This window comes from Pan paniscus, chromosome 8 (genome assembly GCF_029289425.2).
Source record: "Pan paniscus chromosome 8, NHGRI_mPanPan1-v2.0_pri, whole genome shotgun sequence".
Lineage (NCBI taxonomy): Eukaryota > Metazoa > Chordata > Mammalia > Primates > Hominidae > Pan > Pan paniscus.
Window position 1 is genome coordinate 31,760,569 of NC_073257.2, and position 15,618 is coordinate 31,776,186.

Here is a 15,618-nt window from a genome sequence, read left to right on the forward strand (position 1 = left end):
TTTTAGCAAGTTGTTGATATCATAACTAGTAACTTGTCTTATGGATTAAATATTTCTCATATGTGATTATTTCCTTCTGGAATCTACAGATAGAAATGGAATCAACTAAAAGCCACATTGACACAGATACAGTCATGAACAATTCTACATATCTTGGTCATGGTCTAGTTCCAAGTACAAGGATCAGTGCAAGCACATATTAGGTGTTTAATACATTTTTGTTAAATAAATGTCAAAAATGTTACCACCTGCACTAGAAGTCCTTTGTAATGGAGACTATATGATGGGAGAATGTGGGCTGAAATTTGAGATCTGAAACATCTCGTGTTTTTAGCTTCTCAAGGACAGTTGTACATAGCCCTAGGATTCTGTTTTGCTTGACTATTCATTTACTGTTTAAGATGCTGGGAATAGTGATTCTCCAGCATTATGAAGTATCATTCAGTCGTAGTGATAAGAGTCTTTGAGGTACAGCATAAAGATCAGCACATTAGAAATGGATTTGTAAAGAGCCCAGGGCCTGGTTTGGGGTCATGTAATTGAAGACAATTTTTCTAAATATAATGAAAACAGCCAAGGCCTAAAAGCTAAGAGTTTAAAAGAAACAGATTTATGCAAGGATGAGAAATGCTAAGCCATTATGTGAAGAAAGTAATTTTTCATTCTCAAATTGCATTTTCTAATAAGTCAAGGTTCAATTTATTTTACTTATAAATGAATAGACACTTTTGTCCTGCCTCCTCTTTGTTTGATTGTAGGAAAATCCGAGGTATTTTCCCTTTTAATTCAATAATATTTATGATAACATATGATGAGGAAATAATTACTCTCATCATTTTGTGTCTCAAATGTTTTCTTGGGAAATAAATGGAATGTATACTACTAATTAAGAAAACTCTTACATAATACATATAACCGTAAGTGTTTTTAATGTTTATACTCACTCTGAAGCAGCCTCGTTGTCTGGGGCTATACCTGAGGCTCATTGTTTCATGCCAAGGAAATCAAAGACGTGAACATACAAGGAGTGAGGTTAAGAATGGAGGTTTGATAGGTGAAAGAAAGAGAAGAGCTCTCTCCTGCAGAGAGAGGGGTTCTGAATGGGTTTCCAGTCCATGGCGAAATGCAGGGGGTTTTATAGATGAGCTTGAGGAAGCAGTGTCTGATTTACATAGGGCACTAAAGATTGGTCAAACTAGGTGTGTTATTTGCATAAGGCACAAAAAACTGATTGGGGTAGGTGTGCCGTTTGCATAGGGCACAAAAAGCTGGCCTTTCCCACACTAATATTTTATTATGCAAATGGTTCTCTAACTGGCTGGTGCCATGTTGCCCGTTTCTTTACTGTGCATGTGGTAATAAAAGGCAAGACGGAGCTTCTATATTGGTTATGCCTGGCCCCCAGGTAGCCTTTTTTTATTGGCACAACTGCCGGCATTCACCCGTGCAAGCTTCCAGTTTGCTTATCTATGTTTACAGCTCGATTTTTCAGGCTGCTATTTGTTATAGAAAGTAATTTATTGGGCTGCTTTTTGGTAGAAGGGAAGCCTTGCCAAGGACTCTTTTACCCTCACTATCTGCCTAAATAATTTCTTTCTAGCTCCTGTATCAATGCCATCCAGATAGTATTATCCATCGGTCATCACCATTTCCTCTAACATTTAAATCAAGTGGCTTGAGTGCTGACCACTTACGTCTATTCAGAGGTCATCCATCTTCTCTTAAAATGTTTGGGGTGAAAGGAATTTGTTTCATGTTCACTGTTGGATTAGTGCAGGCCATACCTGACTTCTGTGGTATAGGAACTCCATGATCTCTCCTATGATCCACTTTTATTTTGCTGCTTTGCTCATATATATATATATATATATATATATATATATATATATTCTCCAACATTATTAAAATGAGGTGGGTGTTTGGGAAATAATCTTGCTGATGTTTTGGAGAAAACAAAGAATGTTAGATACTACTTTTCCTAAAAATAAAACTACCATACACCAACACAGCTCTGACCAGGACCCTCCATAGAACATATATATATATATATATATATTTTTTTTTTTTTCAAGATGGAATCTCACTCTGTCACCCAGGTTGGCATACAGTGGCACCATCTCAGATTGCAACCTCTGCCTCCCGGGTTCAAGCGATTCTCCTGCCTCAGCCTCCCGAGGCTGGGATTACAGGTGTGTACCACCACACCTGGCTAATTTTTGTATTTTTAATTGAGATGGGGTTTCACCATGTGGGCCAGGTTAGTCTCGAACTCCTGACCTCAGGTGATCCGCCTGCCTTGGCCTCCCAAAGTATTGGGATTATAGGTGTGAGCCACCATAATAATAATTTTTTTTCTTTTTTTTAATCATCCTGGGGTTCCACTTTCTTTAGCTAATTTTCCAGATTCTAACCCAAATCCTTGTCAACTCTTTTCATTTAAATCTGTCTAGCTAGACTATTTAATTATGCCTGATGTGTCTTGTGTTTTACAGCCACATAGACCCATTGGTAAATTTCCCTCCACTTCGAGAAATAGTTATTTCCCTAAGAAAAATGTTCCTTCCTGCTAGGCTAGTGGACTCAAATGGCAGCGAATTTTCAAAATAACGTTTCATCAGTTATACCAAGTTAACATGTAATTTAACAAAATCAAATAAACATATAATATCTATGGCAAACTCTAATGAGGAGAGGATTACAGCAAGAAAGTAATTTAAAAGCTACTTCAGTAGTCCAGGGTGAGGACATGGGAGAGGAAATAAGAATGAAAGGAAAATAGGGATTAATGGAGCTTATCTCATTGGAAATGAGAATGGAGGAGAAAGGGACTCTCAAGGTCATTTTGGAGTTTTGAGCATTGGAGAGCAGCATTCTTCTGGTACCACTGTCAGGAAATGAGAGTGAGATGAGAGCTCCAATCCGAGGAGAAAGGACAAAGTGTTTTGAATTATAAATGACTTGTGTCATCTGAGTGAAAATGTCCAGCAGGCTGTGGAAACTGGGGAGGAGAGTTCAGGAGAGAGATTAACATTTGTTATGTAAGTTTCTGATTTATCAACCCCGAAGATGAATGGTGTTTTTTTTTGGTGAGGAGTGTGGAGAAAAAAACCCAGAGACATGTGATATAGTTAACACTTACTTCTACTTCTTTTTTAAACTATGGTGACTGCAGGCGTATCCTTAACTCAGCAACAGCTAGAGACTATCTCTATGAAAAAGCTTTCAGAAAGAATAAAATGTTAATTTGTAAAGAATAGGTTTTTACCTACAAACACACAATTCATATAACAGCTTAAATATTTTAATAACTATGTTACAATAGCAGTAGTGAACATTATTTAATGCTAACTGTGTACCAGGTACTGTTTTACATGTTCGCAACTCATTTTTCCTTATCATGTAGGCTATCATTTTATCATTACATTGTACAAAGAAGAAAACTGAGGTATAGAGATGTTAAATAAGTTCTCCAAGGTCCTGTTGCTATTAAGTGTTATAGCAAGGAACTGAATCCAAATAGTTTGATTTGAAATACATATATATATATTCAAAATGTATATAATATGTAATAAATATATAACATATATCTATATTATAAATAGATATTTTGAATCAAACTACTTGGATATATATAATATATGTAATTATATATTATATATAACCAACTTGGGTATGTATATTGTATTATGCATATATTATATATTATAATAATATATAATATAATAATTACATATTATATAATTTATATAATTAATACTTGTATATTATATAAAATATATAGCATATGTATATCATTATATAATATATAATATTGATATTATAATATATAAAATATATAATATGTATATTTTATTATATATAATCTGTATATATAATACATAATTTTATGTATATATACATATATACATATGCAAAATATATACAATACATATACTATAGGTACATATATGTATATAATGATATAGGTATATTATACATATATGTATATATAATATATATTCTATAATATATACATTATATCACATATATAATATATATATTATAATATGTATATTATATTATATTATTATATATCCAACTTGGATACATATAGAATAAATTTATAATACATAAATATGTTATATCTCTACTTGGAGATATATCTATAACATATTTGTATATATTACAAATTTATTAATATATATTAATATATAATATATATTATATATAATCTCCAAGTAGCTTGATTAAAAATATCTGTATCTATATAATATGTTAATTTATATTATATGTCATAATATAATTATAACATTATCTATATTATAATGTTTTAATTATAAACTATATTTAATTATAATCTATATTATAATATAATCATAACATAACATATATGGTATAACATATTATATCATATATGATATAAATTATATAGTATATATTATATAACTACATATATAAAAACTATATTTTTTGAAAAAATATCTTTTGAATCAAACTACTTGGTTTCAGATCCTAGCTATATCTTGGATTCAGATTCTAGCCATACTTTTAATCACTATGTTATACTGCCTTTGTATAAAACTATCTCTACACAATAATCTTTGCCAGGCCTTTGCAAAATGGTTCTATTTTCTAAGTAGTTACACTTATTTTTGTATAAAGAAAATACGACTTTCTTAGGACTACCTATTGTCAGATTTTTCTATAGGTTGTGGATGTTTCTCGGTGGACTTTTAATAGAGTGATAGGTAGCATATGGCTTGAAAGGACATATACTGGTACAGCATATTGTACAGGGATGAAAGAATTTCCCATAGAAAAACGATCTGTTATGTTTTGCTGCATCCAGATCAATTGTAAACCTAAAAATCTGGGCTGACTTCTTGAAAAATAAAATGTTTATGTTGTAAACAAGGTTGAATAATGCACAAAGCCTCTAACATCAGTGATACTCATTAATAAGGGTGGGATAATGTCTGCCATCAACATGCCAATTTTCTATCGATTTAGTTAATTAGAAAATCGGAGACTGGCTTCTTTTTAAGTTTCTCAGATCAATCATACCAGAGTATCTTTTCTTAGTGGTGTCTTGGGCGGGCTTCACATCCTAATGTCACGTTCAGTCATTTCTTCTTCTTCTTTTTTTTTGAGAACAAGTCTTGCTCTGTCACCTGGGCTGGAGTGTAGTGGTGCGATCTCTGCTCACTGCAACCTGCGCCTCCCGGTTCAAGCAATTCTGTCTTAGCCTCCTGAGTATATGGGATTATAGGTGCCCGCCACCATTCCCAGCTAATTTTTTGTATTTTTAGTAGAGACGGGGTTTCACCATGTTTGCCAGGCTGGTCTAGAACTCCTGACCTCAAGTGATTCACCTGCCTCAGCCTCCCAAAGTGCTGGGATTACAGGCGTGAGGCACTGTGACAGGCCACGTTCAGTCATTTAAACAATAAGTCACAGAACAATCATTTCCAGTCGATGTTTAGATAATGGCAGAAAATGTGCAATAGGATAGCATGATGATGACATCTAAGGCAAGAGTCGATAAGATTTAGAGAACCGGCCAGGTGCGGTGGCTCAAGCCTGTAATCCCAGCACTTTGGGAGGCCCAGGCGGGCAAATCACAAGGTCAGGAGATCGAGGCCATCCTAGCTAACACGGTGAAACCCTGTCTCTACTAAAAATACAAAAAATTAGCCGGGCGTGGTGGTGGGCGCCTGTAGTCCCAGCTACTTGGGAGGCTGAGGCAGGAGAATGGCATGAATGTGGGAGACGGAGCTTGCAGATAGTGCCACTGCACTCCGGCCTGGGTGAAAGAGCGAGACTCCGTCTCAAAAAAAAAAAAAAAAAAAAAAAAAAAAATGATTTAGAGAACCAAAGGGGAAGATGGGACACAATTGCAAAATGCCAAGAACTGGAGCTCAGGATGGAGCATGGATCCAAAAGCAGGTAAATGCGAAACAGTATGAACACATAGGAAGTGAACATAGGAGATGGTTGTAGGGAAAAATCTGGGTGAGTATTGCTGCATTTCACTATCATGTTACCTATCCTATGCCAGACATTTGAGATACAGTGATGACCCTGCATTTCTTTGTTTTTGAGAATGTTTGCTTTGATTTCTTTGCACCTGGAATTGGCATGATCACCCAAGTGCTTCTAGAGAGTGACATGCTTCCTGTTGCAGGCTCTCTTTCATAGCACTGTGAGACAGTGATGTTCCTTGCTTTATGTTTTTGTTTTGTTTTGTTTTTCTTGTGCAGGTTGTTTTTGAAGGTCAAATGGCTTCAACGTATGAACAGGATGAAGTCATTGCTATTGATGATATATCTTTCAGTTCAGGCTGCTTGCCTGCCAATGGTAAGAACTTTTTCTCTCATTTTGATCTTTACTGTGTTTAAAGATTTCAGTGCAATTTAAACATTGTGACGACTTTAATCTGCTGTTTATTTTTGTCTGATGTTTTCATGTGGGATATTTTTCGTTCTAATACATTGTATAACAGTGACTGGATCTATACTGGGAGTGAAGTTTGGCTGTTTTTCACTGACTGATGCTGTAAAGAACTGAATGGGATAATTTAGTCTCAAACTTGAAATCTTGTAGCAATGTTTACAACGGCTAAAGTTAAATCTTAACAAGAGAACTCTGTGCCTTCTAGGAGACTGGGAGAAAACTAGCCTCCATAGACTTGAAATTGTCTTCTTGGACAATTGGTTTGATTATTCTGCTGAAAGATACAAAATAGAGGTATTAGTTATAATCTATTTTCTATTTTGACACATCAATAAACTACATATATCAGATATAAATTTTTATTTATATTGTTCCTTTGATTATATTAACTAATATTCTATTCTTCATTTATATTATTCCAAAAACAATTCAATATTAAAATTAGAATAGCATAAAATATCAGGCTTAATCCAATAATAAAAAAGAGTCAGTCATATTGAAACCCATATATTTCAGGGTTTTAAGAATTTTGTTATATTTTGGCATGATATAACAGAATAAAGAAGGTATTTTGTAGATAAAGCTTCTGAGTTCAATTTGGTACAAAGATATAGTTGTTGTGGTAAATGATATTTCAAGACAAGAAGAGATGTCTTCATCTACTTAAGAAAGACCATAGGATCTTGATATTGTGCTTGGCTTTTGAAAAGTTTTATTTTATTTTTAATTGACACACAATTGTATATATTCATGGGATACCATGTGATGTTAAATACATGTATCCATTGTGTAATGATTAAATCAGGGTATTTAACTTATTGGTTATTCCAAAAATTTATCTTTTCTTTGTAGTAAGAACATTTGAAATTCTCTCTTTTAGTTATTTTGAAATAATATAATATTGTTAACTATACTGTGTAATAGAAAACCAGAATTTATTCCTCCAATCTCTCGGTAATTTCATACCCATTGACCAGTTTCTATACACACACCATCCACGCTATCCTCCCCAGCCTCTGGTAACCACTATTCTACACTGTACTTCTATAAGATAAGCTTTTGAAAATTTTGCAGATGAGTAAGATAATATGGTATTTGTTTTCCTGTGTCTGTCTTATTTTGTTTAATATATTCCAGATTCATCCATATTGTCACAAATGATAGGCTTTTATTCCTTTTATAGTTAAATAGAAAAGAATTCTACTGCATGTATATTACCACATTTTCTTTATCCATTTGTCCATTGATGGACACTTAGGTTGATTTCATATCTTGGCTATTGTAAGCAGTTCTGCAGTAAACATGGGAATGCAAAAATCTCCTTGACAGAGATTGAATTTGTATCTCTTTGATTTCATTTTCTTTGGATAAATGCTCAGAAGTGGGATTGCTGAGTCATTTGGTACTTCTATTTTCAACTTTTTGAGGAACCTCCATAATGTTCTATATGAGTGTACTAATCTACATTTCTACCAACAGTATATAAGTATTCCCATTTATCCACATCCGAACCAGCATTTATTAACTTTGACTTTTTGATAGTAGCCATTCTGACAAGTATGAGATGATATCTCATTGTGATTTTAATTTGCATTTCCCTGAGGATGAATGATGCTGATAATTTTTTTCATATTCTATTTATTGGTCATTTTTCTGAGAAATAGCTATTGAGGTTTTGTGTCCATTTTCAAATTTGATTATTTGAAAATGAGTTGTTTTGAGTTTCTTATATATTCTGAGTATTGACCCCTTATTAGATGCACAGTTTGCAAACATTGCCTCTGATCCTGTAGGTTGTCTCTTCACTCATTTGTTTACTTTGTTGTACAGAAGATTTTTAGTTTGATGTAATCTCATTTTTTTCAAAAGGACTGGTTTTATTTATTTATTTATTCTATGAGTGAAATATTTTACATATTTATGGGATGCATGTGAGTTTGTTACATGCATAGAATATATTCAGTCCCCTTTATATTCTCTTCCCACCCACTCACCCTTCACAGCTTCTAGTATCTATCATTCTATTCTCTATTTCCATGAGATCAATTTGTTTTTAGCTCTCACATATGAGTGAGAGGTTGTTAGTTATTTATTAAATGTTTGCTAGAATTTAGTAGTGAAGCCATCAGGTTCTGGGTTGTTCTTTGGTGGGAGACATTTTGTTACTGATTCGATCTGTTCAGATTTTCTCTTTCTTCAACTTTAGTAGGTTTTATGTGTCCAGGAATTTATCTATTTCTTCTAGGTTTTCCAGTTTATGGTTGTTGATAATGGTCTTTTATCCTTTGTATTTCTGTGCAACCAGTCATAATAGCTCCATTTTCATCTCTCATTTTATTTGAATCTTCTATCTTTTTTCCCTTAATCCAGCTATGGTTTGTCAATTTTGTTTATCTTTTTTAAAAAAACAACTTTTTGCTTTGTTGTCTTTGGTATTGCTTTGTTTAGTTTCTATTTCATTTAGGTCTGCTCTGATTTTTATTATTTATTTCCTTCTACTAATTTGGGGTTTAGTTTCTTCCTGTGTTTTCTAATTCCTTGAAGTACACATTAGGTTGTTTGAGCTCTTTCTAATATTTTGATGTAAGCATTTATTGGTATAAACTCCTCTCTTAGAATTGGTTTTGCTGTATTCCTTAAGTTTTGGTAGGTTGTTTCTCCATCTTTATTTGTCTCAAGGAATATTTAAATGTTCTATTTAATTTCATCATTGGCTTATTTTGTTTTTCAGGGGTATGATTAATTTTCATGTATTTGTATAGTTTCCAAAGTTCATTTCATTGTTGAATTCTAGTTTTATTCTGTTTTGGCTGGAAAAGATAATTACTATGATTCTGACTTTTAAAAAATGGTTGAGACTTGTTTTGTGGCCTAACATTTGATATATCCTGGAGAAAATTCCATGTGCTGATGGGAAAATGTGTATTTTGTAATTATCGAGCAGAATGTTCTGCAAATATATTTTAGGTTTATTTGATCTAGAGTTCAGTTTAAATATCATGTTTCTTTGTTCATTTTCTGTCTGAATTATCTGTCCATTGCTGAAAGTAGGGAGTTAAAATCCCTTACTATTATTGTATTGCAGTCTATCTATTTCTATACATCTAATAATGTTTGCTTTATATATTGGGAGGTCTAGTTTTGGGTGAATATATATTTACAAGTATTTTATCCTTTTTCTAAATGGATCCCTTTATCATTATATTACGACCATCATTATCCATTTTTTCAGTTTTCAAATTAAAGTCTATTTTATCTGATATAGTTATAGCTACTGCTGCTCTCTTTTGGTTTCTATTTGCATGAAATATTTTTCTTCCATTCCTTTAGTTTCTCAGTCTATGGGTATTTTACAGGTGATGTGAGTCTCTTCTAGGCAGCATATAATTTGGTCTTTTTTTTTTTAATCTACTCATCCACTCTATATATTTTGAAAATTTAATCCATTTACATTTAATGTTATTATTAACAGATAAGGCCCTACTCCTTTCATTTTAGTCGTTATTTTCTGGTTATTTTGTAGAAATTTGTTTCTTTCTTCTCTTGTTGTTTATCTTTGTGGTTTGGTGGTTTTCTATAGTGGTAAGCTTTGATTCTTTTCTATTTCTCATTTGTTTATCTGCTGTAATTTTTTTCTCTGTGGTTACCATGGGGCTTACATTTAAAAAATCTTATAGAAGACTATTTCAAACTGATAACAACTTAAATTTGGTTGCATGCAAATATTCTAGAATTTTACTGTCCTCCCACAATTTGTCTTTGACTTTTGGTAATATGATTATAATGTGTCTTAAAGAGGACATCTTTACATTGAATCTAAGGCAGACTTTGGGCTTTGTGGATATGGATGTTCATATTTGTCCCAAGGCTTGGGAGGTTTTTAACTATTATTTTAATAAGTAAGATTGCTGTGCCTTTCTTCATCTTTTCTCCCTCTGGAAATTGTATAATGCAAAACTTTGTCTGCTTAATGGTTTCCCATAGGTCACATAGGCTTTGCTTGCTGTTTTTCATTCTCTCTTCTTTTTTTCCCTCCTAAGTTATTTCAAAGACTTGTCTTCAAGTTCAGAAAATCCTTGTTCTACTAGTGTGTTACTGACATCCTCAATTGTATTTTTTGTTTCATTTGTTGATATCCTCAGCTACAAGATTTCTGTCTTATAAATGATATCTCTTTGTTCAATTAATTATTGAGCTCATGAATTGTTTTTTCTAATTTTATTGAATTGTGTATATTCTCTTTTATCTCATTGAGTTACCTTAAAATTATTATTTTGAATTCCTTTTTGGGCAATATATAAATTTCCATTTTGGGTGGGGGTCAGGTACTGGAGAGTTATTGTGTTTCTTTGGTGGTATCATGTTTCTTTGCTTTTCTGTATTTCTTGTTTCCCTATGTTGATATCTGTGCAACTGGTGGAATAAATGCTCCTTACAATTTTATAGAATGGCTTTCAGGGGGAAATATTTTCACCTGTTTTATAGTATTGGTTAGATAGGGTACCTTTACTACACCTGTGCTTTAGAGTATTGGTTAGGTAGGGTACACTGACTTTGGTTCCGATTGGGCACAGTAGTGTAGTCTCAGAGCAATTTCTTCAGCTGTAGTCAACATCAGTAATACCTGAAGGTGTCTCATTGACTTAGGTTATAGGAGTTTGTGCAGCTCCTTGGACAAGCTTCCCCACTGGGGGTGGGGATGCTGGGCTGTTCTGAATGCCAAGTGTGCATGAGAGCTGTTCTGTTACTGGGTCAAGCATTACCTCCCTGTCGGGGACAGAAGTGTTGGGCTCTTTCGTGTATTGAGGATTTGTCAGGGCTGCTCCACTACCGGGTTGGGTGTGGCTTCTTTGCTGATGTTCATGGTGCCAGACTGTTTCACACACAAGGATGCATGAGGACTGCTCTATCTCCGGGTCAGTCATGACCTCCCTGGTTGGGAAGATTGCCTATAATTTGGGGGTAAAGACATCTCATAAGCTTGGCCACTGGGGTTGCAGCAGTACCACTAGGTATAGGCTTCAAATAGCTGGGATGGTGTGCTGCAGCCACTTGAATTTGAAGATTGGAATGCCTCCTGGCAATTTATTCACAGAAGTAGATAGCTATAGCTTCTTGGATGGAGAATGGCACACTACCACGTGGGAGCACAGTGTAGTGCCAGCAGATCCTCATGGATGGGGAGATGCAGTGGCTACTGGATCCCAGAGAAAGATGCACTCTAGTCATGGCTCCATTCCCAAGATAGCACTTTATAGCAGCAATGTAGATCACGGGAAGAGAAGGCACAATGTGCGCTCCTTCTTTGGAGCAGCATAACCATGTCAACTTCTGGCAGTGACCTTAGACTGGGCTTAAGGCCTGTGATGACTGCAGAGTTCTGTAGCATCAAAAACTGTGGCAACTGATCTTTGATGGGGGATGCTGGGGGCCTCCTGCTTACCTTTTCTTTGCAAGGATAATTACTTCTGATTCTGAACCTCTCCCAATTGGGGAGACAGGGCAGTCTAGATAGGGTATTTTCTTCCATTTTCTATGAATCCATTCTGAGTCCCCATGCTCTACAGGGTCACTGCTATTCCTCTGCAACACTCTAGTGCTTTCCCTCAGCTGCTGTTGTCAAAATGTGCTTGTTTATTCATTGTTTTAGTCCTTTTTAGTGGAGGGAAAATACATTAAGCGTCTCTAGTCAGTTGTCTTGCTAACATCACTCCAGTCCGTGCTTGGGTTTTTAACATCCCTTCTGTTAGCATAAGAGCTTATGGATAGATGTTTCTTGCCACATAGACCAAGCCTGGGTTTTGTAGAAGCTGGTGACAGCTGCTTCTAACACTGGAACGTGTAAAGTTCTCGTTTGCTTTTGTATTTTTAGTGCTCAGCATTTATCAGGTGAGAAATCACTATATGCTACATTTAAAAGTATATCAATTGAAATAGAGAACTTTAAGGGACCAGATTATAACACCCCTGCCTCAAACCTAGAAGTAAATAATTAAAGTGTCATCCTCAATGCTGTTTCACTATTAGAAAATAACATTTATTGGACTTATCAAAAGGGATGCAATTTATCAGTAGAGAATATATGGCTAACTGAAGGCAATGCAGCCTCTACTGCTGACTGCTTTGTTATTTAAAATCTTCTCTAATACCCCCTCTTCTGTTACTTTGCATGGTATTCCTGGGTCCAGAGCAAAGCCAGCTTAATTTTAATGAGACATCTCGTTCTTGACCCTGATCCCTTCAGCAATGTCTTTATATATCTCAATTTTATAGTTTCTGCAGAGGTCAGGGTCTGTCAAACAAAATGATCCCTGATCATTTTGTACTAGTGTTATTCATTGGCTGGTCTGGCTAATCACATTCAAAGGAGAAAAAGGCAAGGAAATCACCTATTGGCTGGACTTTCCTACTGTAGGGAAGTTAGGAATTGGTTGCTGCCATTGAAACTGTATTTGCATTACAAATTTACAAACACACATGCTTGGGTGATGCTTGGGAATTGAGATGGCCTGTAATAAGATTTTGCTATCATTTTAGATATAAATTTCTCTCTATCTTTGTCTCTGGGAACCAAAGCCATTTCCCTACTTACCCATGAACTATATACTGGGACAAAGACCAAGTAGATGGGCCGTCATATATATTCAGAAGACAAATGTCAGATGTGTGGTAAGTATTTACAAAGACTCTATAAAATCACTACAGAAGTACAAAAGCAATCGTAGTACAAGTGAGATTTTAGAAAGATGAATATTCAAAGGAAAATTGTGATCCAATAGAAAAACATGAGCATTTTCAATTTTTAAGGTAATTGTTCTAGACATCATTATAACCATAATGTATTTGAGGTGGTGTGGAGAAGAAATTTACTAAAGAAGAGGCATCAATAAATGTTAAGACTCATTTATTGTCTGAGCCTTTCAAATGAATATGACATTTATATAACATGACAAGCTTTGGGACTGGAGAGGAGGACTTTGAAATCTAAGACTGAAGTTATCAATGCATATGGAAAGTAGACCTACACGTATGACAGAGGGCAATAAGCTGAATATCATGAACCAAGATGTTTGCACACTTTCAAAGATAAATACTTGTGTTGAAGCAACATTGGGGATTTAGATGAACAGCAACCCTATTTTTAGGCTTTGCCTTTTATGGGGCATTGCAAACAATGTCATCTCCTGGGAATGCTGCAAAGGAAGTAGTTTTCTTATGGAGAAAGCCAGGATTCAGATGAGGTCACCTGGTATGTTCTTTGAAGATGAGGACACAGAGAGTTGTTTCTGTTTTTGTTTTTCAAGTAAAATAAGGATTGAGGACATATTTACATTTTTGGGAGGAAAACACAGCAGCATGAAGATTAATAATAGAGGAAAAACATAAAGCATTATGGGATGAGATTGGCACTTGGCTGGGGCTGCACTTTGTAAATGGCAGAAATGTGAGAGATTGTAAAATTAAGTAGCATTAAATTGCCAAATGGGACTCTCTAGCCAAGTTCAGGCACTGTCATAACAGACTAAACCTAGTTAATCATCAGAATCACATCGGGGAGTGATTGATTCTGGGCTTCACTCCAGTGATAGATGGGAATCACTGTAAATGGAGCCTGAATTTTAAATAAGATTCTCAGGATTTTTTTTTTTTTTTTTTATGAAGCCAGTAGAGCTCAGGCTTAAAAACAGGACTAGCATTTGGGAACCACAAGGTCTGGTATCCTGCTGATGATTGTACTTGGGGCAGAGTCCCAGCTAACTAGAATGAGTAGTTTTAGTCTCATGCAATCCTGGTGGTGGTGGTTGGGGCAGGGGTGGAGGGAGCATCGGAGACATGCCGTTCAGCATCTTCTGGACATCGTCATCAGAAAATCCTATACCTATGGAGGATAGGGATAGGGATTCTTGGATTTGGATGCAAGAAAACAGGCAAGTTTGCTTAAATCACTTAAGGAAATGGAGGAGATAATTATGGAATAGGTTCATCACCCCCAGTACTGTTGGAGTCGGGGACCAAGGAATTTATTTTTTTGTATCTGCCTTACTACCTTACGCTTGTCACTTTGTGGCTATAAGATGACCGTTAAAGGCCTGTACATCTCAAATTTTGGGCAGGAAGAAGGTAGAAATAAGAAGGGGCAATGTTTTTGGCCATATCATTGGCTTGACTATTTTATCTGGATAACTTTAGTTGCTAGGCAGGCTAACAAAACTGAATATTTAGCTTTTAGCCTTTGGAATAGAGGTAAGTAAGGAGAACAAATTTATGAGTGGAATAAGCAAATATATTTGCTACAGAAACTGAAAATCAACAATGTTTAGAAGTAAACTCCAACTTTCTTTCAAAATCTGTTCCCTCTCGTTCATTCCCTGTTTTAGTCATTGGCAGTTGTTTTCTCTCACTCAAAAAGTTAAGAGTAATTTTTACATATTCTTCTCTTTTTTTCACCTTTATATCAATTTGGCTAAAAAATATTATGGAGGGAATGTCCTACCTTATTTCTTAAATTTTCTCCTCTTATTTATTACTACTATTTATCCAACCCTGACTTTGTTCCAGCCCACATTTTTTTTCCCCTATGGGATATTTTTTTTCTTCCAATTTTAATGTATTCTACTCAACAATCTACTTCCAACAGATTATACTTTATAAGAGACACCTATGGCCAGGTCTCCACTTCTCATAGATCCATCAATAAGTCTTACTGCCTCCAGGACAGAATTCAAATATTTTATCATGATATTAGCTCCTCACGATACTGCTCTTTTTCAGTAGTCCAATGTCCTCCTTCACAATTCCCCCAAGAATCCCATACTCTGGTCAAAACAAATTACTTGTGAGTTCAGCAACACAGTGTCCTCTAATTCTTGGGTATTATGCAAACCTCTTTTCCTCTGCCCGAAAGCCTCATTCCATGACTTTTCTTTTTCTTCTTCTTCTCATTTTTCCTCTCCTTCATCCTCTCCCTATCCTCCCCACCTTCTCTTCCCTCTTTTCTCCCCATTCCTCTCCCCTCTGTCCTCCTCCTACATTTCTTCTCCCTCCTTCCTCCACCTCCCTTGCCTTCTTCCTCTCCTTTCCTTTTTCTTCCTTCTTCTCCCTTCTGCCTTCTTTGTTCCTTCCTTTTCTTTCTTTCTTTCTTTCTTTCTTTCTTTCTTTCTTTCTTTCTTTCTTTCTTTCTTTCTT

At 35.1% G+C, this 15,618-nt stretch overlaps 1 protein-coding gene across 1 annotated transcript in view; it reads left to right on the forward strand.

Moving 5' to 3' along the window:
- The first annotated feature begins 5,076 nt into the window (after positions 1-5,076).
- MALRD1 (MAM and LDL receptor class A domain containing 1) overlaps positions 5,077-15,618 on the forward strand; it is a 642,247-nt gene continuing 631,705 nt past the window's right edge. The window contains 1 exon segment of the mRNA XM_055092251.1: positions 5,077-6,336. Coding sequence (XP_054948226.1) covers positions 6,207-6,336 — 130 coding nt within the window. The 5' untranslated portion in view covers positions 5,077-6,206.